The sequence below is a fragment of the Saccopteryx bilineata genome, chromosome 4 (assembly GCF_036850765.1).
Source record: "Saccopteryx bilineata isolate mSacBil1 chromosome 4, mSacBil1_pri_phased_curated, whole genome shotgun sequence".
In the NCBI taxonomy this organism is placed as follows: Eukaryota; Metazoa; Chordata; class Mammalia; order Chiroptera; family Emballonuridae; genus Saccopteryx; species Saccopteryx bilineata.
Genome location: NC_089493.1, coordinates 189,290,587 through 189,316,095, shown reverse-complemented (window position 1 = coordinate 189,316,095; position 25,509 = coordinate 189,290,587). Strand labels below are relative to the sequence as shown.

Here is a 25,509-nt window from a genome sequence, read left to right as displayed (position 1 = left end):
ATAGGAGAAGCGCCCATTTGCTTCTCCACCCCTCCCCCTCTCCTTCCTCTCTGTCTCTCTCTTCCCCTCCCGCAGTGAGGCTCCATTGGAGCAAAGATGGCCCGGGCGCTGGGGATGGCTCCTTGGCCTCTGCCCCAGGCGCTAGAGTGGCTCTGGTTGCAGCAGAGCGACGCTCCGGAGGGGCAGAGCATCACCCCGTGGTGGGCAGAGTGTCGCCCCCTGGTGGGCGTGCCAGGTGGATCCCGGTCAGGCGCATGCGGGAGTCTGTCTGACTGTCTCTCCCGGTTTCCAGCTTCAGAAAAGAAAAAAAAAAAAAAAAAAAAGGCATTCCGATACATATCACTCCTCCCAGGATCCATTATCACCTGTTTTTATCTTCATGTTAGCCCTTCTCACTGCTCGATGTGTTCTTGTCCAGTCTGTGTTTATGATCTCGACTCCCCACCAGAACAGAAGGCCCATGGAAGAGGACTCTTGTCTCATGGACCACGGCACCTCTATCTACTAGAATAGCACTCGGCACAGATCAGGAACTCCATACACACTGGTCGAAGTCATGCAGGATGGCATCCAAGAATCAACAGGGGGACTGAAACCAAAACATACCGACAGCGTCGGAGAGTCCGTACACCCTCTGGCCGTAGGCGTCGGTCTTGTCCCAGATGAAGGTGTAGGCCAGGTTGGACGAGGCCTGGAAGGCCTTCTGGAAGAGGTGTCCCTCGACAGCCACCATCAGGTGCACCTTGATGAGGTTCAGGGGCACCATGGACTGGGTCATGGTGATCTTCAACAGCGACTTGTAGCCTGCGGTCCTGGAGCTCAGGTAGCGAAGCTTCACGTTGGAACCAGGGAGCTCAATTTCTTCATGAAGAACCTGGAAAGAAACACACCCGTGCACACGCGCACTGCCTCAGAGGCCTCCCCCGAGAGTCGCGCCCAACGCGGGGCGCAAGGGCCACTTCCCAAAGCTGATGTCAGAAAAAAACCTAAAACTAAAAACAAAACTGAAACTGTATCGTACACCATGGAGCCAAGGGGCCAAGGTTATGATTTTTGGATTAATAATTATTCTTGGTCACTGTTGTGTGTCTTTTTTGAAAACGACACGGTTGGCAAAAGATGTATGGAAGAACAGCAGGCTTTATTGCTCGCTGCGTGCAAGGAGGCGGCGAGAGGCTGTAATTATAGGAACCCGTACCTTCCAGTGACAATCGTATAAAGCCACGGGGAGGCAACAATGTAATATGCCCTCTGTTGTAGTGCCGATGTAGATCATTAACGCGCCTCTTATCATGTCTCTCTGTGACTAACAGGAATAAAAAGCAATTTGCAGGTAGGTGGGTTGCACGTGTGAATACTGTTTTTATTTTATTCAAAGCTCTGGTGATTGCCCAAGTCTTGGGCGACTCTCCGGAAACATCGAGAATGTCCAGGGGGAGGTTTGGTTTTCTCGTCAGCGGCTACAGATGCTATTGTGTTCCTGCTTTTTGTTTCTCCCCCTCCTACTGGTTTCTGGGCCACCCAAGGAGAGGTGCGGTGGTGGTGGTGGTGGTGGTGGTGGTGGTGGTGGGGGCTTTTGGCCAGCCAGGCTTGGCCAAGGCCAACGGTGTTGAGAGTCTAACCCTGGTTCCTGCCGCTCCTACCTGGGTCTCGGGCACGATGGGGTTCCGCCCCGGGGCGGCGCTGAAGAAGGTGGACAGCGGGGAGGAGATGATGATGGGGTCTGGCCGGACGAAGCCACTGAGGTCACAGCTGGGGATGGAGTTCTCCTCCGTCTTCATCACCAGGGTGTCCATGGCGTAGAAGCTATTCCACGGCAGCCACACGGTACGCTCCTGGCTCATGAACGGGGCTCGCTCGAAGTGCAGGGTCAAGGAGGCGCCCCCGTTGGCGATCAGGTCAAACCTGGAGAGGAAGGAGGTAAGCGAGAGGGTGAACTCACCCGGGGAAACAAGCCAGGTACTCTGACCTCTGCATCTGAGGGTGGGTGGGGGGGGGCAGAGCATGCAGAAGTTACCCCCCCACCCCCCGCAAGTTGCTTCCCCTATGAAATGGGAATCATGATAGCGACCAAACAGAGAGGCCGAGAGAATGAAACAGAATGCTGCGTGCAGAGCAGGGGCGAGCAAACCAGGCCCATCAGCTAAATCTGGCCCATCACCTGTTTTTGGTATAAAAAGTTTTATTGGAATCCAGACACTCCCATTCTTCCACTTATTTTCTTGAGACTTTTTTTTGTGCTACAATGGCAGAGCCGAATAGTTGTAAATATTTACTACTTGGCCCTTTCTAGGAAAAGTCTCCTTACTGCTGATGTAAAGGTGTTAGCATTGTGCTAGAATAATAAATAGTGGGGTTATAATGATATGGTGTGAGGACACGGCGGGGGGCTCACTAAAGTTTTCTTCTCATCTGCCTGTGCTGTTTCGGTTTTTTGTTTGTTTCACAGACTCTTCGTTTTTCTGAGATGCAACTGACATATAGCATTATGTTGGTTTTAGGTGTACAATATGATTTGATATTTGTACATGTTGCTATCACCCTCACACAGAATTACGGAAGTTTGTTCCTTTTTCTGGTTTTTATTTTTTTAAGTAAGAGGAGGGGAGATAGTGAGGCAGACACTCACATGTGTCCCAACTGGGATCCACCTGATAACCCCAGTCTGGGGATGATGCTCAAATCAATTGAACTACTTTTAGTGCCTGAGGCTGACTTGCTCGAATCAACCGAGCTACCCCCAGTGCCAGGGGCCCATGCTCTAATCAATGAAGCCACTGGCTGTGGGAGGAGAAAAGGGAGAAAAGGGAGAAAAGGGGGAGAGGGAGGGCAAGAGAAAAAAAGTGGATGGTTGCTTCTCCTGTGTTCCCTGACAGGAATCAAACTCAGGACATCCATACACTGGGCCGATGCTCTATCCACTGAGCAAACCAGCCAGGGCTGTTTTTTCCTTATGATGAAAACTTTTACAATCTCTTAGCCACTTCCTTAGCAATGACCCTCTGAGCAACATTCAAACATACACCACAGTATTATTAAGTATTCCAGTCAGCACTCTCTACACAACAGACCCAGGGCATTTTTCTCTTCTAATTGAATGTTTGTGCTTTTTGACTCCTTCCACCGGGGTCTCCACCCTTTGAGGGCAGTGGTGCCACCGGCTTTATTTTAGAATCCGCAGCAGCCCACAGAATTCCTGAGTCGGACCCACAGGCTTCCCCCAGTTGTGGTAACACCTTTGGTGCTTCTTAACAGACACACGGTGAATGCACACAGGAATACTGAGATAAATGACGGAGCATGCACAGCACAGAAACTTGTTTATTACATTAATTGGTGTATATACAGGGGTAGGCACAAGTTGGCTAGCAGTAAGAGCAAATAATACGAGAATAAATAAAGAATAGGAGAATAAACTCTTGCGTTTCGCGTACTTGCAATTGTAAGCCTACTTTTGCCCACCCCCGCATTTGTTTTGGGGCGTGCACGCTGCTGGGGACAGTTCTGCAGAGGACACAGAGGAGCGTCGGATGTTTTGGAGGGAAGTTGTTTCTAGCTGGTGAGATAGAATCACGTCGTCACTGCTACACAACAGGCACACATCCACTGCTACACAACAGGCGGCGGGGCTGCTCAGGGCACCCCCAAGCCCATCCCGTTCCTTCCGTGGCTTTGCAACCCAAACAAGCCGCACAATCACCGATCCGGCAGCTCAAATGGATGATCTGGGAAGTGGATTTGGGCCGTAATCAGTCAGGAAGCAGCTGAGAGAGATGGGGCGGCATAACGTGGGGACAGACAGCAGGCCAGGGACTCAGAAATGTCCTCTTGTGTCGTCACAGGACACAAGACTCTGCAAGGCAAGAGGGCTGGATTCTGAGAACGAACAAGGGCCCCCGCTGCTCAGGGTAGCACACAGTCCTCATGCTTTAAAATAGTTAGACGGGGCTGCAGACACACGTGAGTGAGAGATCAGAACGTAGTAGTGAATACTCAGTGGCCAGGACATGGAAACAACCAAAAAGCCCTTCAACAGAAGACTGGATAAAGAAGATGTGGCACAGATACACTATGGAATGCTACTCAGCCATAAGAAATGATGACATCGGATCATTTACAACAAAATGGTGGGATCTTGACAACATTATAAGAAGTGAAATAAGTAAATCAGAAAAAACCAAGAACTGTATTATTCCATACGTAGGTGGGACATAAAAATGAGACTAAGAGACATTGATAAGAGTGTGGTGGTTACGGGGGAGAGGGGAGGGGGAGGGAGAAGAAGAGGGGGAGGGGGAGGGGCACAAAGAAAACTATATAGGAGGTGACGGAGGACAATCTGACTTTGGGTGATGGGTATGCAACATAATTGATTGACAAGATAACCTGGACATGTTTTCCTTGAACATATGTACCCTGATTTATTGATGTCACCCTAGTAAAATTAATTTTTAAAAAAATAAAAAAAGAAAGTAGTGAATACTGAGGATTTGACGTGATACACCCGACGTCCCCTGTGGGTTTCCCGGGTGGGAGCAGGAGGCCGGGGCTCCTGTAGGCTGAGACCACCTGCGCGAGGCTGACTGAGGACAACCGAGAATAAGACCAGACTCGGATGTCAGAGAAAGGCAAGAATCACAGTTCTTGTCGACATGACGCGTCTATGATTTTCCAGACTCTAGTTTGGTAGAAAAAGGGTTGCATCCGATTGAGAGCAACAGTCTCTTCTTCAATTTGGAACAGAATGTAATAGTTTGTGTGCGTGTGTGTATCTGTGTGTGTGCGTGTGCATGTGTGTGTGCGTGTGCGTGTGCGCGCGTGCGTGTGCGTGTGTGTGTGTGTGTGTGTGTGTGTTTCAGCCCAGGGTGGGTAAGTGCTTTCCCCTTCCCCTAGATTTCTTTCATTCTTCTCTTTTTCTTTAAATTTCAACTCCCTGCCCAATGGATGAAGAAAATGACAGCGCTTTCATCTTGGTGGGGGTTGCCTGGGTGCGGGTTTCTAATCGGAAGATGACGGGGAAGGGTGGCCTCCGTCACACAGCGGGGTGACAGTTAAATGTATTTAATTAGATTGTGCTGATTACACCCCACCTCCTCAAAACAGGAGTGAAAACAGCGCAACCGCTAAAGCCACAGACGCAAGCAGAAGGGGCTCACCACAGGACACGATGTGGTGCGGGTCCTTGTCACCTTGCACTGTCTTTGATTTAAGACAGGAGTGAGCTTCCAAGTGCTTTCTTTTCTTTCTAGAATCTACTCCAACCCCGCCCCCAACACACACACACACACACACAGACACACACACTCTCTCTCTCTCTCTCTCTCTCTCTTGCATTCACCTGACATGAGAAATGGAGGAGATGACCGTTGGCTGCCTTGTATAGGTTGACTATTCTATTTATTTTTATTTTTGATACTCTACCAATAAGTAAAAACCAAAACAAAAAATCCACCTGGTGGGGGGTCCTCAGCAGGGGTCTGGCCTGGTGGGCATTCCCGTCTGCAACGGGAAGCCACGTGGTTCTAAGCCATCAGCACCCTCTGGCTCTTCGTCTGCACCCCAAGTCCCGAGCAGGTAGAGCCCCACGGGGTACTTACGTGCCGTCTTGACGGGTGATGGTGTAGCCGTATTTTGGGTACTTGACAAAGGACACGTTCACACCAACCAGGGGTGTCCCGTCTGTAGTCACTACTTGGCCTCGGATGAGAGAAACCAAGCTGAGAGGAAAAGAAACACATCTCTGAGCCACAGGTGGGAGAGCAAGGGGACAGGGGGTCAAGTCCCCTCCCTTTCTTCATGGCCACTGTTACCCCACCCTCCAGTCCTCATCTGGTCCCTAAGAGAAGGAGAAGGCTTTCAACATTAACTTCTGGCGACAAAGAGGCGTGGCCCAGAGGATATCTCAATGTTTGCTTTCCTTCACGAGCAAAGCCAGTAACGTGGGGTGAAACCGGGGGGTAGCATCTCCACTCAGGCGGCTGGGCACTGGGGGCCCCTGGAATGTTCTCTCTCCCCTTGGCCTCACTTCATTTTTATTTTTATTTATTTATTTTTGGGGTATTTTTCTGAAGTGAGAAGTGGGGAGGCAGAGAGACAGACTCCCTCATGCTCCTGACCGGGATCTACTCAGCATGCCCACCAGGGGGCGATGCTCTGCTCATCTGGGGCGTTGCTCTGTTGCAACCAGAGCCATTCTAGAGCCTAAGGCAGAGGCCATGGAGCCATCCTCAGTGCCTGGGCCAACTCTGCTCCAATGGAGCCTTGGCTGTGGGAGGGGAAGAGAGAGACAGAGAGGAAGGAGAGGGGGAGGGGTGGAGAAGCAGATGGGCGCTTCTGTGTGCCCTGACTGGGAATCAAACCCAGGACTTCCACAAGCTGGGCCAACGCTCTACCACTGAGCCAACCGGCCAGGGTAGCCTGGCTTCATTTTCAGATGTCATGCAACTTTTGCTTGGCCCAAGCTCCAGGCTGCCCCTCATCACTCATGCTTGTCCCTTAGCCCGCCATGGACAGTATCCTTCTTGGGTGAGAGCGCCCCCATCTGGCTGCTTACCTTTCTCATCTTTGGAGGAAGGCAACGCCTGCCTTCTCCTCCAGGCTGGGAAGCCAGAGGGGCGGAGGGGAGCACACAGACATTGATAATGAGGCTGGGGTGTTTCTATACATTATTATTTGCTGCCCTTGAAGGGCAAAGATTTCTCACAATCCATGCCTGCCCGAGGAAAAGAAAACAGTGGAGATATATATATATATTTTTTTCTGGTAGCACTATCTTGGATTCTGGCTTCCATGCCACTGTGTATTTCTCTCCTATCAAATTTCTGCTATCTTGACAGCAGGGGAGGTGGCTGAAATCCCATTCAACTTGTTTCCACTGTCAGAGAACGCTTCCCTCTCTCCAGATGACAGTAAGTAACTAGAACTTTCCCAAGAAGGCCCATAACCCGACCAGTTGCTTCTGGGAAATCCCACAAAGCCGCAGAGATGCCACAGTATTCTATTCAAAGTCCATGGGGGTGGGGAATGCACACGCCTCCTCTCCCCTGGAGCCTCTTGATCTCACGGAGAAACAGGTGAACGAGAAGTCCCACCTCTGCACGGAGCCCCAGCCCACCAGGCGGCTCTGCAGCTGTACTGCTGGCCTTCAAGCCGCTGGGCGACTCGGCCAAGGCAGCGAGGTTTTCCAGGTTCCTGGGAATGTGCCCAGGCTCTGGACTAGGTAATCAAGCTGACCCGTGCTTTGCCAGGTTCCTGTCCAAACGGGCTTAGTTTTTGGAACGCACTCAATCCTGCAAGCCCAGGTGACCCCCAAATTGGAGGGATGCCCTTCTCTAAGCACCTCTCTTTTTTATTAGCAATACCCCCAACTGTTCAACTCCGACCCTTGGGTCATCTCAAGAGGGTTCAGACCCGTCTCACTGACAGCCCTAATTGTCTGCTCCTGGCTGCCTCACAAATGAATCTCATTTTAAGCTGGTTCCAACCACAATGCCAGAGCCTTTGGAAAGTGGGAAACTAATTTATGCAAATAATTCTTTTGTTCAAATTGCGTTTCCTCATCTTATCGGAGACGAAGATTTCTCTCAGTTCTTCCCCGACACAATTTTAAAATCAATGATGTGTGTTGATGACCGCCAGGTACAAAGTACTTGCAACGAGAAAACAAAATAAGGGGTTTCCCCCTTCCTTCCTTTTCTATACAACTGTTCGTTATTTTAAATCACTCCGGTGGCACGAGACTTTGCAGAGAGCAACAGGAATAAAAGTGGCTGGGTTGCCCATGCTTTCTACCCCCTTATTTTTCTAATTCTCCTTTGCTCCTGGTCCCCTCTCATTTCTAGGCAGTTGATTTGCAGAAAAAGATTCAGCTAAGACACGCTATCGGTACATTTCTATTTATGATTATTGATGTGTAACAATTATCGCATTATCTAGATAGTGAGATCTGCTCTATAAATTATAGTGGTGGAGCCAAGGCATTCTAGTTATTTTTGTACGCCATTATCTAGGGGAAATGCTTTCTTAGAAGTCTCGAATTAAGTATTTAAAATTTTTTTTTTTTTTTTTTACTCTAGTTTTGTTCTTCATTATTTGCCAGAGAAAAACACCCTGAAATTCACATGCTTGGTGAACTTCAACCTATGTCTGGAAGTAACATCTTTTGTGTCTGAGTTATGCGGCCGCCATGCCAACATGCCGGAGCGTGGGCTCATTTGGGAGGGAGCTTTCTTGACAGCAAGTTCCTTTTGCCCAGATCTCTGGGGCTGGCCCACCAAATACTCTGGGGTCCCTGCCTGCTGTCTGGCATCTTTGCTCCCGGCGTCTTCTGGAAGTGGTGACTACTGATGAAGAAGATAAGATGAAATTGTAAGGGAAATTGCGGAAAGAGTATGACAAGGAGCACATCAGGAAATGACTAGAGTTAGGGTGGAAATAGTGAGATGTTAACAGAGGCTGACTGACGGAAACAGAGCACGGGACTTCGAAAGGTGCATCTGCAGTTTAAGCAAACTACATGCAAACTGTACCGAAATGCTTACGGCCTAATGCAAGGACCAGCCATGGGTCTCTGGCAGTCGGAAGTATGTTCATAATTCAAAGGGAACATCCCTCCAGAATCCTTGTCCTAGAACTAGGATTTTAACAAGCAGAGGAAAATATAATTTTTTGGTCAGAGATTTGTGGTTTCTTTTCTTTCTTTCTTTTCTTTTTTTTTTATTGAGGGGTTCCTCTATTAAAATCATGTGTGGTATATTCTACACATATTATTCTAATTTCACCGAACAAGAAAATGAAGTTTATTAGGTGAAATAACTCGCCTAATAATTTGACACAACTCGGGGGTTGTGGGGGTGGAGGGATGGCACAGAAGAGGCCGGAGATTACTTTTTTCTTTTCTGTTTTCTTCTGAGCAATACCAGAAAGAAGAGAGGCTCAAGTGGCTGGCCCAAGGTGACTCTGTTCAGAACCCTCGTATTCAAAGCACTGCCAGGAGCTGGGGTTGCACAACTTTCCAGAGGCCTCTAAGGGGTTGTTGAGTTACCTGGCTCTTCCATTACTCACCACCTCCCCATCCCACCCTGTCCAGGGAGGGGCGGAGTCCGAGTCGTGGCCTGACCATGTCTCCTCCCCAAAGTCTAACGAGGGGGAAGCTCCAAGAGAATCGCTTGCAATGGTAGGGGCTCTTATAAGAAGTGAGGCCTGGTTAAGCAGCATACTTCCCGAGCCGCTCCTGGGGCTACCCAGAACCATGCCAGGAGAGAGAGAACTCAGAGAGAGAGGGCATGCCAGGGGCCCTGGACCACCCTGCTCAAGTTCCTAGTTCCCAGAGGTTTTGGGAAAGAGGCCCCAGCCTGGAGACAGGATGCGGGGCCCGCAGGAAGATCACGCCTGCCATCCTCACATCCGCAGGCACCTACGAGATCTTGGCCCCGACCGACCGACCGACCGAGACCGAGCTCAGTGAAGCGCAGGGAGACCGTAAGAAGACCCTTGCGTCTCCTCTCCTTCTCCTCACGCTCAGAACCAGAGACGGCGTCGAGCGGGGAGGAGGGGGGACGGCCGGTGTCTCAGAGCCAGCCCTTCCCCTTGCTCTCGCGTCGGCAAGTCCACTTTGAACTTGTCCTGGGGGAAGGAGGGGCCAACTCGACTACAGTTTGCTCCTAGAATTTTCCTAAGCTTCAACTTCGCAACTGAGAGCAAAAACAAACAAACTCAAGAGCAGGGGTCCCCAAACTAAGGCCCGCGGGCCACATGCGGCCCCCTGAGGCCATTTATCCGGCCCCCGCCGCACTTCCGGAAGGGGCACCTCTTTCATTGGTGGTCAGTGAGAGGAGCACATTGACCATCTCATTAGCCAAAAGCAGGTCCATAGTTCCCATTGAAATACTGGTCAGTTTGTTGATTTAAATTTACTTGTTCTTTATTTTAAATATTGTATTTGTTCCTTTTTTTTTTTTACTTTAAAATAAGATATGTGCAGTGTGCATAGGGATTTGTTCATAGTTTTTTTTTATAGTCCGGCCCTCCAACGGTCTGAGGGATAGTGAACTGGCCCCCTGTGTAAAAAGTTTGGGGACCCCTGCTCAAGAGAATGCCCCCCCCTGCCTCGGCCCCACACCACCATTTTGGAATGAGAGGTACAATGCACTGATTGACATAATGCCTTGCACAAAGTAGGCAATTAGCAGACACAATTGATGGGGTTGCCGTGAGGATTAGAGATGATCTACATAAGGTGTCTGGCTCATTATAGGCGCTCAATAAATTCTACCGATTGCCATCATCTTGACTCTAAGATGTCTGCATAAGTTATGCTATCAAGGTACTACTCCACTGAATGAAATATTTCAGCAATGGCCAAACAAAAGCCATGTGGAGGTATTATAAAGGGAGATTAAAAAAACACACAATAATATCATAACATAATAGATCATAAAAATGATCTAAAACCCAGGGAATCAACAGGTGTCTCCAGCAGGTCTTAGTGGCCCAATCCTACAGAGAGACCAGGACTCTGCTCCGGAGACTGACCCGGACCACACACAGGGGAAATGGCCGTCTGTGAACCGGCCCCCGAGAGCACCCCCTTCCAGGCCAATGGGGCCCACAGAGGAACCAGGGCACCTTGTCGTGCTCCCCAGGGAGGGAAAGCAGAGACCGCAGGAGCCGGCAAGGTCAGAGCAAGCCTACCTGCTGTTGAAGGGGCTGTCTCCAGGGATGATGTGGGTGCTGTCTTTGCCTGCCAAGAGCTTGATGCGGTCGTAGAAGGACTTCACGGCGGGCGAGTCCGTCTGGCCCTGCTGAATGATGTCCAGGGGGTCCCGGGACCCCCGGCACAGCAGGCTGTTCTGACAGGCCGACTGCAGGCAGCAGTCGGGGTCCAGGCAGTCGACCAGGCCATCTGGAAGGACAGAGGCAGAGCCAGCGTCAGTGGACCTCCTGGCCCAGAGCCGCTCGGAGACGCTGACACCTTCGTCCTGAGGACCACTGGCCTTTCCCGAAGGCCTGACGCGGCAGGTGTCACACAGCGATCCCAGTGTAACTCCAGCGTAAGGAAGACTGAAAGTAAAACACTGAAAGGAAATGAATGAAAATGTTGACAAATGGTTATCTCCAGGGAATAGATGAGTGCGTGTCTCTTTATTTTTTCTTTTCTGGAATTTCTACTTTTTCTGTGATAAGCAGGTATCTGTCGAGCGGTTGGGAATAAAAACATATACTTTACTTTAAAACAACACAGTACAACAATCTACCCATAGCCAGTTCCCAGGGTCCTGTGTCAATGGGGGCACAAGTAATCAGCATGCATCTCTCCTCAATGGAGAAGAGCACTTCACCCCTGCCCCTCGAAGCCAGTGTGGGCTCCTCTGACCAGCTGGAGAGCCAGGTGCGGTGAGCCTTACATTCGCCAGGAAAGGTGAGGAAGTGGCTTTGGCTCGGGCACCCCGAAATTAAGCCATGAGTTCACCCAATTGCTTCTGGTGCTACCTTACCGCATACCTGCAGGACTCGGAACATCCTGATTATCTTGCTTGGATTCCCACCCCTTTATCCCTCTCCTGGGCCGATTCCTAATTTGCTCGTCTACCATTCAACAAATGTTTGAGTGCCATCCATGTTCTGGAAATAACACAGGGAACAAAGAACAAAGGATGATGGCGTCTGTCCTTAAGGAGCTGACAATACTGTGGGGGAAACACAGATGACGTATCCTTCAAGACCCATGCTAGGTGTGGCCTCCTCCTCCAGGAAGCCTTCCTGATGATGTCCCTGGCTCGGCTAGGTATTCCTGTTCTGTGTATCCCCGAAGCAGAGATTCTCAGGAATGGTTCTGCATCAAACTCCTGTGAGGACCCAGGGCCTCCCCAGGACTCCCCAGCTGCAGTCTCCAGGAGCCGGTCCTGGAGCCTGCATTTCAATCATAATTCTTACATGATTCTAATACACAGTCAATTTCAGAAAGCGTTGTTAATGCCAACTTCCTTGTATTGGAATTAATTATCTCTGTACGCATGTCTTTCTGCCTGGAAAACGACTCTCGCAAGAGAAGAACAGTGTCTTATTCATTTCTACATTCATGCCTCACTTAGTGTCAACCGCAGAATTGGGCACGGAACAAATGTTTGTTGAATGAATATATGACTGTTTCCCATTCTTCACTTGTTCGTTAATGCTGAGGATGGGGATCTTTAGGGCAGTGTATGCTCCTTGAGAACAAATTAGTTGGCCAACCCTTGTTCACTCTTCTGAGAATAGACTGAACACAGTGGGGGAGCTCGGGGAATAGCCTGCTTGCACCTCTCAGATTAGATATCAAAGCATTTTCGGGCCATAATCAGCATCACAGAGACATGCACTCAAACCTTGGGCTGTGACTGGACAAATATTTGTCCTGGAACTCTGAATCAGAGGCCTGGCTGTGTGCTTTAAATTGACTACAGTGTAATTTTTTTTGGCATTACCCTTCTCGTTTGGTTCTGCGAACAAAATCGAAATAAATATGTCATTGCACCAAAGTTCCACTGTAATTTAGCAATTAATGTACAATTATTTTAATGCATTACTTTCTTTTTAGCAAACAAACGAATTAGGAGGTCGTGTGTGGCGCTCGGCTTTCGACGCTAAAACCGCCTCTCGTTCTCCACACGGCGGCTGGGCGGATGAATGCTGCTCCTGCGCCTCCTCCCACAAGTAAGAGCCACGGAATTTCCCATCAATGCCCGTGCGACGCGGGAGGGGGAGCCGGCAGGTGCGCTTTGCGTTTAGAGACTTTGAAAGTCGAGGCTCTGAACATCACAGCCCGATGTGCCCGCTGAGTCGGGAGCCCCCGGGAGCCCCGCGAATCTCACACCCACAAAACACACTGCAGGCTTTTAGCAGCAGCAGCCGCTGCCGCTGGGTAAGGCTCAGCTCCTGGTTCAGACCCACCGGCCAGCGGATCCCAGAGCCCCTGACAGAATAAAAAAATACATAGAAAGTCAATGTTCTCTGACTTTAACTAACATCATCCTCCATGGACCACCTTCTCTAGACAGAAGGAATCTACCATGAAGTGCCTGCTTCGGATTAAAAAATACCCCGCGGAGCTACGTGGTCAGTGCGCGCATCATTCCGCGGCTGCCCAAACATCTCCGGCGAGAAGACACCTCTTGTCATTACGGCTATAGCTTTCTCTAAGGCCACCCGCCTCTTCCCATGAGGAGACCCATCCATCTCCCGGCTCCTTTCCCTCCTGAAGTGGGGCACGTACCCCCCGGAAACACCCCCTCCATAGAACCAGATTGAGGACCTCAGCGGGCTCAGATAATAATAGCCTAAGACAAGGTTTCCCTATTAAGCACGAAACATCCTCCTCCCCCAGCCCCTCCACCCCCAAGTCTGCCCCTTATTCTGGACTCGGGAGCATTTCAAAAGCACGGACTTCCAATTCCCCTGCTGTTTTGTTGATTTGTATTCTGGGCTTTTTTTATTCAAAGGCCTGTCTAGCAAGAGATGTCCTACAAACACATGGGCAATAGCAAATGGCAAACGCAAAAAAAAAAAAGAAAAAAGAGAGAGAGAGAGAAAGCATGTCATGTTCTCCTATCTATGTACATCTACCTGCTCCAGGGATGGCACGTTTAAGCTTCTATCCGTTATTAGGCGTGAGCATACGTGATGCCTGCGATGACCTCATCATGTTGCGTGATTACACGCTGCCACTGCCGCACACTTTCAGGCGACACTGTGAACTTTAAATTGGCACTCCAGGCTCCCAGTGGCCTGTCAGTCATGAGCATCGCATCTTTATGCCAGCAAGCCCCTCGCGTGGCGTCTGACACGGCAATCCTCAGTAAATTACCCTGTCACTGACAATCACACAGTTATCTTGCAAACAATCAAGCAGGCAATCAAACTGCTTGGAATTGCCAGTTCAGGACCCGAGAGGCTGCCGGCATCTCCATTCAACCGGGGCGGGAGAGCGGTACGGCCCTCCTACGATGTTGGGTGGTTATTTATTTATCCACCTCCTTATGTGTTCCCCTGGTTGCTTTTGCGTCCCACCCCCACCCCCCCATAGTGAGGGTGGTGAGAGGGTCTGCAGTGTCCTCAAAAAGGGCCTGATTCTGATTCAGCAGTTACGGGAGAGTGACCCAGGAGTGCTGGGTCTACGCGACGCGTCCTCATTACTTCGCTCTGTGTGATGCGGCCATGAGACTTATCTGGGTGCTTTCTGCCAGAACTCCTACAACCTCACAGCGCTGGCCGCATGCCACATGCAGACGTCGTGCGCTAATTGTCGCGGCCATTGCAGAGAGATGGGCGGGGAGAAACTTTCTGGGAAAGGTAGAGAAGGCACATTCTTTTCATTGCTTTTGATAAAGAAAATCAGAGAGAATCTTCTACCATAGTTCCGGCACACGAAGCAGAATCAGGTTTGTGCTAGATTGAATCCTTTGAATTAGAATTCCCAAGGTAAAAAGGAAAAAAAAAAAAAGTCCACACAGCATCAGAGGAAAGAGCCTGGCCTGTGGAATCAGGGTTTGAAGCTCATCTCTAGCCCCTGGCTGTATGAGCTGAGAAAGATAATCAACCATGTTGCGCCTTGATTTCTTTGCCTTTAAAGCTGAGCTATAATGGTGCATGTAGCATTGGGTTATGTGATGGGGAAGAGAAGAATTGCTATATATCATATCAGTCTGACAGATAGTATGTATTCAATGAACTGTAGGCATTACAGTAACTAGAAACTCCCTGCAAGTTTTTAACTCTCTAGTTTTTAAAAACTGGATGCAAAAATAAATAAAATTAATAATTCCTTATTTGAGTCATTTACTGGTATGTGCTTGGTAGGTTGAATCTTTGCAAGAATGCTGTTTCGAGGCAGTGATAAGTTAATAATAATTGACAGCGATAATCAGTGCTATAGATTGAACAGGATTTGTATTTTTGATTTAAATCCTCACGGCAATCTTACAAAGAAGAATATGGTAACCCTTAAGTTGCAGACTGTGGACCAGGGTATCTAGATGTGAATATCATATCGGCTACTACTGACCAGCTGACCTCAGACAATGAACTACTCTGTGCCTCAGTTTCCTCATTTGCAACACGAGGAAGGAGATGATGATGTTATAAAGTGCTGCAGGGAGGATTAAATCAGATATTATATATATAGTGCATGGGGCAGCGCCTGTTATGTGAGTACTCAGTGATTGTCTATTATTCCCATTATCCCAATATCACCCAACCCACAGAGCTGAACACTGAGTGTCAAAGAAGCTGAAAAAGTTATCCAAGTGGCTAAGTAGCAGCTTCGGATAAAAAGCAGGAAAAGCAACCACTGAGATCATCACCCTTTGTCTTCTTTATCAGAACAAGGAGATGTTTGCTTCCCAAAAAGAGCTGGAAGGCAGGACAGCGGAGATGCGTCAACTGTGTGAGTGGCCATGAGATGTAACCACTCTGGAAGACATGTCTACTGGGAAAGAACATGGCTGGTTGGAGTGGGCATCTGGAAAGGGCTCAAGGTGAGAAACAAGGAGCCCAGGAATTCATCCCCCCCAGGGCAGGCTGCTCAGGACCATCCTGTCGAGCGGGGAGCGTCAGTGGTTTACCGCCGGCACAGGCGGCACTGACCTTCTGGGATGGCTCCAGGTTTGCGTCAGCCGTGTGTTTCCAGCTTCTGCCTCGTTTGCTCTGCTCGATTTTTTTGGGAGCTCCCAAGTATTCAAGAGATGTAACCTCAAAGCCTTAACTGAACACTTGCTAGTAAAGCTGTGCTTCGAGGGCGTGGGGAGGAGGCCCACTGGGAAATGGGGAGGCCGCAGAGAAGCCCCGTGACTGTCTGGCTAGTTCCGAGTTGGCAGAAACGCGCACACCGTTTCCGTCCGGGAAGGTCGCCCGAGTCCTTGCATCATTCTCACAGGGAGGGGAGGAGGGGCTCTAGGAATGACAGGGTGTTTATTTCGTTTATTTTCCTCTTTGATCTTTGTAAACTGTGCAGCTTATGGAGAATTCTGATGGAAGGATTCTGTTCAATTTTTCCTGCCTTTTGTTCCCTGTAGCTTGGTATGCAAGTGACTCCCTCTTCAACCTGCACGAACTCTCCGGCTTTCTCGGGTATTAAAGGCTTCAGCGAAACATCTAAATGTACTTTTCTCAGTTTCATTTCATGACAGGGTGGCACAAATTGATGCCAACAATTCAGTTTGGTGCCATAGAGAGCTCTGCTAGGGTGTGCACACAGCACCAGGCTGGGAACTGGCCAGCAGCTCAGATTTAAAAGTAAGCCCTGCTATTTTCTAGATCATGGTCTGATAGGAGGCCACACCAACCATCAAATCTGCCTTCCCTAGTCATTGGGCCAAGAGGCTATAGAGTGGATTGGTTAAAATGTGGGCTTTACAGAGCACTTACTGCTCCATTTACAGGGTGTCCAAGACCAGGCAAAGTTAATCAATAGCAGTAGAAAGTTAGAAATTGTAGCCACCTCTATGGGGAGGCACTGGATGGGAAAGAATATATGGAAACTATGTTGGTGGTAGGAATATTCTAGATCTTCATTTCATTCCCATGACTACACAGGTGAATCTACATATAAAAATTCATCAAGATGCGTATTGAAGATTAGGTACTTTATGTATTTGCCAACAGACAGACTTTAGGCAAGATATTAACCTCTCTGTGCTCTGTCTTACTCATTTACAAAGTGGCTATGATGATGGTGGTGGTGGTGGTGGTGATGGTGATGGTGGTGAGGGTGATGGGGATGGTGGTGGTGGTGGTGGTGGTGATGGTGGTGATGGTGATGGTGGTGGTGGTGGTGGTGATGGTGGTGGTGGTGGTGGTGATGGTGGTGATGGTGATGGTGATGGTAGTGTTGGTGGTGGTGGTGGTGGAGGTGGTGATGGTGGTGATGGAGGTGATGGTGGTAGTGGTGGTAGTGGTGGTGATGATAGTGATGGTGGTGATGGCAGTGATGGTGACAGTGATGGTGGTGGTGGAGGTGGTGATGGTGGTAGTGAATGTGATGATGGTGGTGGTGATGGTGATGGTGGTGATGGTGGTGACGGTGATGGTAGTGATGGTGGTGGTGGTGATGGTGATGGTGGTGGTGGTGGTGATGGTGACAGTGATGGTGGTGACGGTGATGGTAGTGATGGTGGTGGTGGAGGTGGTGGTGGTGGTAGTGAATGTGATGATGGTGATGGTGGTGGTGGTGGTGATGGTGACAGTGATGGTGGTGACGGTGATGGTAGTGATGGTGGTGGTGGAGGTGGTAGTGGTGGTAGTGAATGTGATGATGGTGATGGTGGTGATGGTGATGGTGGTGGTGGTGGTGATGGTGGTGACGGTGATGGTAGTGATGGTGGTAGTGATGGTGGTGGTGGTGGTGGTGGTGATGGTGATGGTGATGGCGTTGGCGGTAGTGATGGTGGTGGTGATGGTGGCAGCGATGATGATGGTGATGGTGGTGGTGGTGGTGATGGTGACAGTGGTGGTAGCAGTGGTGGTGATGGTGGTTATGGTTATGTTTATGATAGTTACGATGGTTGTGATGGTGATGATTATAGTAATCCCTCACAGAAACCCTGGAAGGATGAACTAAAATAATCCACATAAATGTACCTAGAACAGTGTGAGCACCTAGTAACCTGACAAGGGCCTCTGAGTCGTTTCTATGTCTTTCCTTCTTTCGAGTCTCTCTGGCATCATGTAGGTTTATTCAGCACACAGAGTGAGGCACATGTCAAGTTTTCTCATTTCCCTGTGAAAAATACAGGGCATCCAGGCGATGCACCCTGTGAGTACTAGGGCCACCTTCGCGATCGGTTAATGACAGGGAATTTAGACAGCGAATGAAGCAGTCGGGAGATGGGAGGTAGCAACAAGCTGGGGCAAGAAGGGAGGCCCCTGGGGCTGCTCGCCCTCTGGGATGGAGATGAAGTAAGGGCATTGAGGGTGGAGGCCCCTGGTGCTGCTTGCCCTCTGGGATGGAGATGAAGCAGGGGCACTGAGGGTGGAGGCCCCTGGTGCTGCTCGCCCTCTGGGATGGAGATGAAGTAAGGGCACTGAGGGTGGAGGGCCCTGGTGCTGCTCGCCCTCTGGGATGGAGATGAAGTAAGGGCATTGAGGGTGGAGGGCCCTGTGCTGCTCACCCTCTGGGATGGAGATGAAGCAGGGGCACTGAGGGAGGAGGGCCCTGTGCTGCTCACCCTCTGGGATGGAGATGAAGCAGGGGCGCTGAGGGTGGAGGCCCTGGTGCTGCTCATGAAGTAAGGGCGCTGAGGGCTGGAGTGAACACTTCACTCTGCTGGCTGGCAAGGGCCAAAGCCTCCTGAGTTTTAGCCAGAGACATAAAGGGCTTTTGGGTAAAAAGAAATATGGCAGCTGTAGGGTTTGTTTTGCCTCGAGAGTTATTTTGAGGTAAGCTCTTGAGACACCAGGCCCAATGTGTGTGGGGCCCCTGATGAACACTCTTTTGCCAGGCCTCTCTCATTATAAACCATTTGGATTGCACAAATCAGCATATCAGTGTCGTTCTGGCAGTCTGACCTCAGATAATCTTGCAAAAGAAATACCCCTCCAGCCAGCAGGAGCAATTTACTGGCCAATCTACCCTCTGGCATTGCGGTTGGGTATTGGGCCTTTAGATTATCTCATAGATGGAAATCTCTAAACATCTCAGGGCATCTGGTCATAAGGATGAGAGTGAGGGATGGTAGAGGGTCAGAGAACAGCTTGAAAGGGGACCAGGGCTCAGATGGGTCCTCGTCTGGGCTGGGGTGCCCCTCCCAGACGGCATTGCTGACCCTGGCCTGTCCCTGCCATTGGAGAGGCACTTGGGAAACACCGAGGAGGGCACTGCAAAGCTCAGGGCCACATGCCCAGGGTCGCACTGGGCTCTTGGCGCAGTCAGACAAGTAGCAAAAGAATCCGAGTCAGGACGCTCTGGTTGTAAAACCTGCTCTATTATTCATTAGCTGTGCGACTCTGGCAAGGGACTGACCTCGTGCGACTCCTGTAGTTTCCCCAGCTACAGAGTGGGCTTCATTGTACCCACTGCCCCAAAGATCACAGGGATGCTGGAGACACGGCACTCAGCCGGAGGAAGGGCTCCGGAAGTGGAGGCTACTCTTAACGGTGTTTCCAGCTCGCCACCAGGGAAGGGCACGGTTCCGTCTGCATTTTACCCGGCGCCTGCCTGCTGACAAGCTGGAAGTGAGGGGTAATTGAAAGTATTCTGGCTTGATGTAACTAACAAGTGAAAGGACTGGGCAAGGCTGACTTGATTTAACTTGGCAATATGAGATTAGTTCTTCATCGCCTCTCTCAGGTCTCCCGCATTGCCAACCTTTTTAAAGCAATAGATTGGCTGACAGGGTGCTCATTTGGAAGGTTTCACCTGCCATTAATACCCTGGCTACCTGATGGACCATAGTTCTGCAGGCGTCTGTCCCCCCCCCCCCTCCCCCGGAACAACCACCATTATTAAATATTGCAAGAAGGGGAACTGTATCTGAGCTCCTTCTGAAAGGCCTGTTGGAAGTTTTCCTCTTGCTCCTTGCCAACTCTCTTTGTCAGTTTCTGAGTCCCAAGGCCAGAGATCCTGGCCCCAAAGCTCCTTCTGGCTTTTCTGATGACTTAGTAAGGGAAGATCAATCATGTCCCACTGGAGACCTGGCAGAGCGGAGGCCCCGCTGAGGACTGTTGTGCTGGCTTTCCTACTTTTCAGGATGAATGTGGGAGAGAAAGCAAAGGCTACTGGGCACACTCAGGCACTGTTACCAAAGGCAGGGATATAATCCAGATAAGACTTCTCCCTAATTGTTATGATTCTAGCCTTAGCTTGAACTTACTGGGGCATCTGGTCAACCCCATAGGCATGCAGGGAGCCCCGGATGAGGAATGGTAGAAATTTGATGACAATGAGCTTGTTCAGACAGACTATGTTCAGTTTTGTTTCTGAATAGTTTTTCACCAACACCCCAAACAAACAACAAAACAGAAACAAATACCATCAACAGAAACCTTTTAAACAAACACTTTTGACATTCCAACCAGCACCCTCATCACCAGGGACCCTGGCAAAATATCGATTTTAATTTTGTGGTTTTAAGGTGGGGCCTGAGACCCTGCGTTTCTTACAAGCTCCCAGGTGAGGAGCGCACCGCTGTTCCGAGCCCGGCCTTCCGGAAGTCAGGCACTAAACTGCCGTGGGCTGAGGTGTGCTCCCTGACCTCATGCCCTGCCTCAGGCTGTTAACATGCCCCCTCCTGCTGTCCCCCACACCTCCTGAATTCCTCAGCGTGGAAACTGGGGCTCTGTTTCCAAGAAGACTCCTGGATGAGTCCTTGATTTTGCTCACCAAAACTCAAGACCCCCGGCTCTGAATTCTGTAAAATACCCTTCCGATATCCAGGGCGGTTCATCTGACCCTGACGGCTGACAGCAGCTTTTCCAAACCATTTGTCCTGGGGGATCTTCGTAGGGGCTCCCTGAAACATAGCAATGGGGGTGAGACAGGAGGACCTGTGGTCTAATACAATCTGGGAGATGCTGGTGAAACAGTTAAACTGGGTTCTGCACAGCAGGACTTCTCGGGGCCTTTGATGTGCGGATTCGCATTCTGAATCTCACATTGCGGTGGACCGTGGAGCCTGTTTGGTTCAGAGCATCGCCCTCCCATAGCCTAGTGCAGTACAGGTTGGCAAGCACTTCCTGAGAACACAGGGCTGCATGTTTGGGGACTCTATCCCTGAAAGGACCCGCCAGACCTTTATTTACTCAGTAGTCCCAAGCAGCAGCCCTATGTTTGAGTGGCCTTTCTATAGACAACACGCAGGCTTTTAGGTGACTGGGCCCGACATGTACCACATCATCACCGCTTGTCCGTCAGCTCAGAGACCTGGTCCTTGGGTTCCCAGTGCTTCCTCAAGCCCATGCGTTTCAGCATAGGGACCCTGTACTAGGTGATGGCACCCCGGGGGTCCGTAGGACGATGAAGCATTAACGGCAACCGTGTCTAATGCGAGCTAGCGGCTGGCGCCTACGCAGAGCTCGCGAGGTGCCAGGAGCTGGCAAGCGTGCCTCCCCTCACTAAATCGCCACCAGCATTCCAGGCCTCATTAGCACCTTTGTTTACAGAAGAGAAACGGGCCACTGTGAGAGAGATTAAACAACTCGCCTAAGACCACACACAGCTTCTACATGGTGGGGCCGGGCACTCGGGAGCCAGGTCCTGCGTGACGCTGCCATGTAAGGCCTGTCGCTCTGAAACGTTCTGAATGGCCACCACCCAGGAGCCGTCGTGCCCGAAAGTGCGCCACGCTTGGTGCCTGAGCCCACCTCTTCTCTCTAAGGCAGGCCTGTGTCACACGGGAGAGGAGCAATTTCAGCGCACGCTGCAGGGTGGGTTTGCTCTTTGGAAAACTGGGATGCCGAATGTTGTAGCCGGTCCTCCGCCCCAGCTCCTGCTTCTGACTCAGGCAGGGTCACCACTGGGCCGACTCACCCTCCACCAAACCCTCCTGCTGCCTACGTCCCTCTGTGCTGCTGTAGCCTGGCCCTTGCATTCTCACCCAGCCGTCATCCCCTGGAACCCTTCGAGGTGGGTTCCATGATTGCTGTTTTGCCGGTGAAGAAACGGAGGCTCAGAGAGGTTGAGGGCCTTCCCTGCAATCACACAGCTAGTAACTGAAGGGGGGGATAATTCACCCCCAGGCTGTCTACCTCTGAAGCCTGCCGTCTTGGCTTCTGCCTTCGCTTCTTCCTAGGAGGCTGCAGTGACCGCAGCCCTATACGTAAAGGTACCCTGTCAGTCACAGCGGGCACTGAGCGGGGAATGCCGAGGATTCAGAGAACAGCTTCGCTTCTCAAATTCCTTATTCCTCCAGCCCCACCCCCACCGCTGTCTCTCCCCAAACCAGAGGGAGCCTCCAGAAATGATGATCCCCTTGATCCCGCTTTCCCACCTTGGGCATTCCCTGACAGGCCTCTGAGGCACTGCCTCCCCCTTGTGAGCCTAGGGCCATGTGTTTTGTACCCGGGGGATTTATTTCTATCTTGGTGGCTGCTGTCTCCCTCCTTTTCTGTTACGAAAACCAGTGACAACAGAGAGCAGGGGCCTCTGATCTCAGCCACTGATTTCCCCAAATGCTCGCCCACTGCCCACCGTTTCTGGCCTCTGGCAGCCCGGGTCTACCCCTCCCCCACCCCCATCAACCTCCGTGTCAAAGGGCCCGCTGACAGGTCAGACAGAAGCAAGCCGCGGCCAGTGAAGTCCAGCGTGGCAGGCCGCCGCAGCCTGGTGGGGTGCCAGACGGTGACTTGATGGGCCCCTCAGAAAGAGAGGGACTGTCACCACCTCGAGCAGCAAGGCAGAACAGCTACGTTCTGCTTGAGGAGAGACTCTGCCTCTCGGGGGGAGGTGGGTGCCGGCCCCGGAGCTGAGGGAGTGAGCAGGGGGTACATTGCCTGTCCTCCTGCTGCATAAGGAGATAGCCCAGGCGGCCAACCGGGAGAAGGGGCCGGACTCGGCGATCAGGCGCGCGTCCTGTTGGACTGGGGAAGTCAGAAGTCCTAATTCCTAAACGTGGCCACAGCCATGATGCAGCCACCGTGCTCAGCACTCCCTGGCGGCTTTCCCATCTAATCTTCACGTGGAGTAGGGGCCAGTATTGTACTGCCAAGTAGGATCCCAGGATCTGGAGGTCTGCAACACACTAGCTGTGTGGCCTTGGGCTAGTTACTTGGCCTCTCTGAGCCTCAGTGTCCTCCTCAATAGAGTGAGAATAATAATACTAGCTTTACAGGGTGGTTATGGAAGATTAAATATATTTCAGGCCAAAGCACCTCGCGTATGGTACCCATCTGTTCACTCTGGCTTTATAGATGGGGAAACCAAGTCAGGGAGAGGTCACGTTACTTGAGAAGGCCGGGCAGCTGCTTACGAGTGGCGGAGACCAGGCTCGGACCTGCCGATCTTCCCGACCGCTCCGTACCTCGCCAAGCAAGCCACTGTCTGGGAGGCCTGGGTCGGCTCAGCAGCAACGCTCGGCGGGCCCTTCCTGCCAGTCCTCTCATCTGGGAGGACGATTACGAGCTGGAGTGCGGACTGCCATCAGCCCAGAGGAAGCGGGTGGACAGGCCGAGCGGGGCTGACAGTGGAGATGAAAAGCTGCGTAACCATGTGTCCACGTCTTACCGAAACAGAAATAATGTGTCTGACATCTGGGCTCTCTCTGCATTAATAAAATAATGTCCGTGGTATACAGCGACTCGGGTGTCACTGTCTGCATGCGTGTGTCTATCTAAATTTTAAAATGAAACTTATTCCTCCTAAAATCATCTATTGAATAAAAGACAATTGCTTCCTCTTCTGGATACTTCTCACTAAAGGTTCCATTCATTCAATTCATCTAATAATGCGCCGCCGGAGGAGACAGAGAGGGACCCTGGGAGCCTGCGGCTGTGGACCCAGACTGGAGAGGGGAGATAGACAATTAAAAAAATAAACGTATAAAAGACACTGAGAGGGAAATAAGTGTTTTGAAAGAAAGTAAGCCAGGGCAAAGGGTTGGAGAGGGATGGAGCAGGCGATCTGCTGCTTTAGATGGGAGTTGGGGGGAGGGGCGCATAGCATCTCTGAGCGATGTTTGAGTAGAAGCGTAAATGAAATGAGGAAACAAATCATGGAAACACCTGGGGGAAGAGCATTCTGGGCAGAGGGAACAGCAGGGGCAAACACCCAGCATGGGAATGTACTGTGTGAGTGACAGGAACAATAAGATGGGGGATGTTGGGCTTGAGTGAGGAAAAGGGACAGAGGGAAGAAATCAGATCAGAGCGGAAGCAGGGAGCCACTCGCACAGAGCACGGGAGGCCCCTGGTGCCACCCGGATGCCATTCTGTGGGAGGTGGGACGCCCTGGGAAGGTCTGAGCAAGCGGTGTGACACGGTCTGACTTTTGCAAAGATTCTTCTGACCGCTCTGTGAGGACTAGAAGCTGGAGGACTAACAGTTCAGCCCAGCAGAGCTGGTGGCATGCTCTGGGTGGAGGCGGAAAGTCATTAAGAAATCATGGCCTTCGTGGTTAGGATGGAGAATGGAGGGGCTGGACAAGGGCGCGTCCACAGATCATTGCGGCAACACGCACAAAGGCAGCACGTGACAGACCCCGGGAATGACCGCTCGGGTGATCGTCAGGAAGAGACGGCACTGCCTGCCTCTTGCACAGGCAGTGGCGCAGTGGACAGAGAGTCAGTCTGGGATGCTGAGGACCCAGGTTCAAAACTGCGAGGTGGCCGGCTTGAGCTCAGGCTCACCGGCTTGAGCGCAGGGTCGCTGGCTTGAGCAAGGGGTCACCAGCTCAGCTGGAGCTCCCACCCCTGCTCAAGGTGCAGCTGAGAAAGCAATCAATTAACAACTAAGGCGTCACAACTATGAGTTGATGCTTCTCATCTCGCTCCCTTCCTGTCTGTCCCTGTCTGTCACCCCCCCCCCCCCTTTCTCCCAAAACAAACAAACCAAGAAACAAATAGACAAACAAACAGAAAGAGATGGCACTGGTGCGGCACCAAGCCTGGGGGTGGAGCAAGGTGGGCTGGAATGTTCCCCCTGGCTCTGCTCTCCCTGCGCTAGATGCTCTGTGAGCAAGATAAGAGTAGGAGAGGCTTGCTCCAGGGACAGTGGGGTCCCCTTTCTGTCTTCTGCCTTCTCCAGAGATTCCCCTTGCCCTGACTCTCTGGACATCCCTTTAGACTCTGAACAGGGGACGAGCCGGGACGCCAACCCAGAGCTCGCTGACTCCAAAGCCTCTTTCCCACCCTGCCAGGCTGTCTCCTCCCACCCCAGGGGGAAGGAATGCCCCCCTGCAAGGGACGGCACACACAGGGAGGCCACTCCTCCTTCCCTGCTGTCAGCGTGTGTGTGTTCAGGAATAACTCAAGCAGATATGCCAGCCTTCCGTCTGAGGAAGGAGGTGTGCTTGCCATTTTAGCGCCCGAGGCAAAGGAAAGCCCTGGGGCAGACTGTCCCCGGGTCAGCACAGCACTGGCCAGACCTGCTGCCCCGGCCTCATCCTGCTCTACGCTCCGCACGGCACAGCAGCATCGCGCACCCACCTTGTCGGAGGCCCCCAAATACACGCTGCTCTCTCTCGTCTCTGTGCCTTTGCCCTGTTCTTTGCCCATAATGCCCTCCCCTCTTTCTTTATCTAATTCCTCTGTGGCTTTCAAAACTCCAGCCTGACCTGCCTGCCCCTCCTCCCGGCCACCGTCACCCCTCGGCCTTACTGCTTCCCTGGACCCAGAGGACAGGGCTGTGTCGGGCTGGTTTCCTGGATGTCACCACCTGACCTGGGATTCTTCGTGGGCGCTGTTTGAATCTCCTTCGTGCACACAGGCTAGAGGCTCAGCATGTATTCGCTGAACGAACACATGATTTTGGAGGGTGGCTGGTGTGGGAGGAGCTGTTTGCTGCCCTCACCATCACTCACAGGAGGTCTGAGCAGGGGCGGGACGA

At 51.3% G+C, this 25,509-nt stretch overlaps 1 protein-coding gene across 3 annotated transcripts in view; it reads right to left on the bottom strand.

Annotated features, from left to right (window-relative positions):
- The window catches only part of TENM2 (teneurin transmembrane protein 2), a 1,118,865-nt gene that overhangs the window by 61,464 nt on the left and 1,031,892 nt on the right, over positions 1-25,509 (bottom strand). For all 3 annotated transcript variants that reach the window (XM_066273223.1, XM_066273224.1, XM_066273225.1), the window contains 4 exons: positions 10,693-10,903; positions 5,598-5,717; positions 1,644-1,905; positions 607-874 (listed from right to left, as the gene is read on the bottom strand). In XM_066273223.1, coding sequence (XP_066129320.1) covers positions 607-874; positions 1,644-1,905; positions 5,598-5,717; positions 10,693-10,903 — 861 coding nt within the window. The remainder of the gene's footprint in view (positions 1-606; positions 875-1,643; positions 1,906-5,597; positions 5,718-10,692; positions 10,904-25,509) is intronic.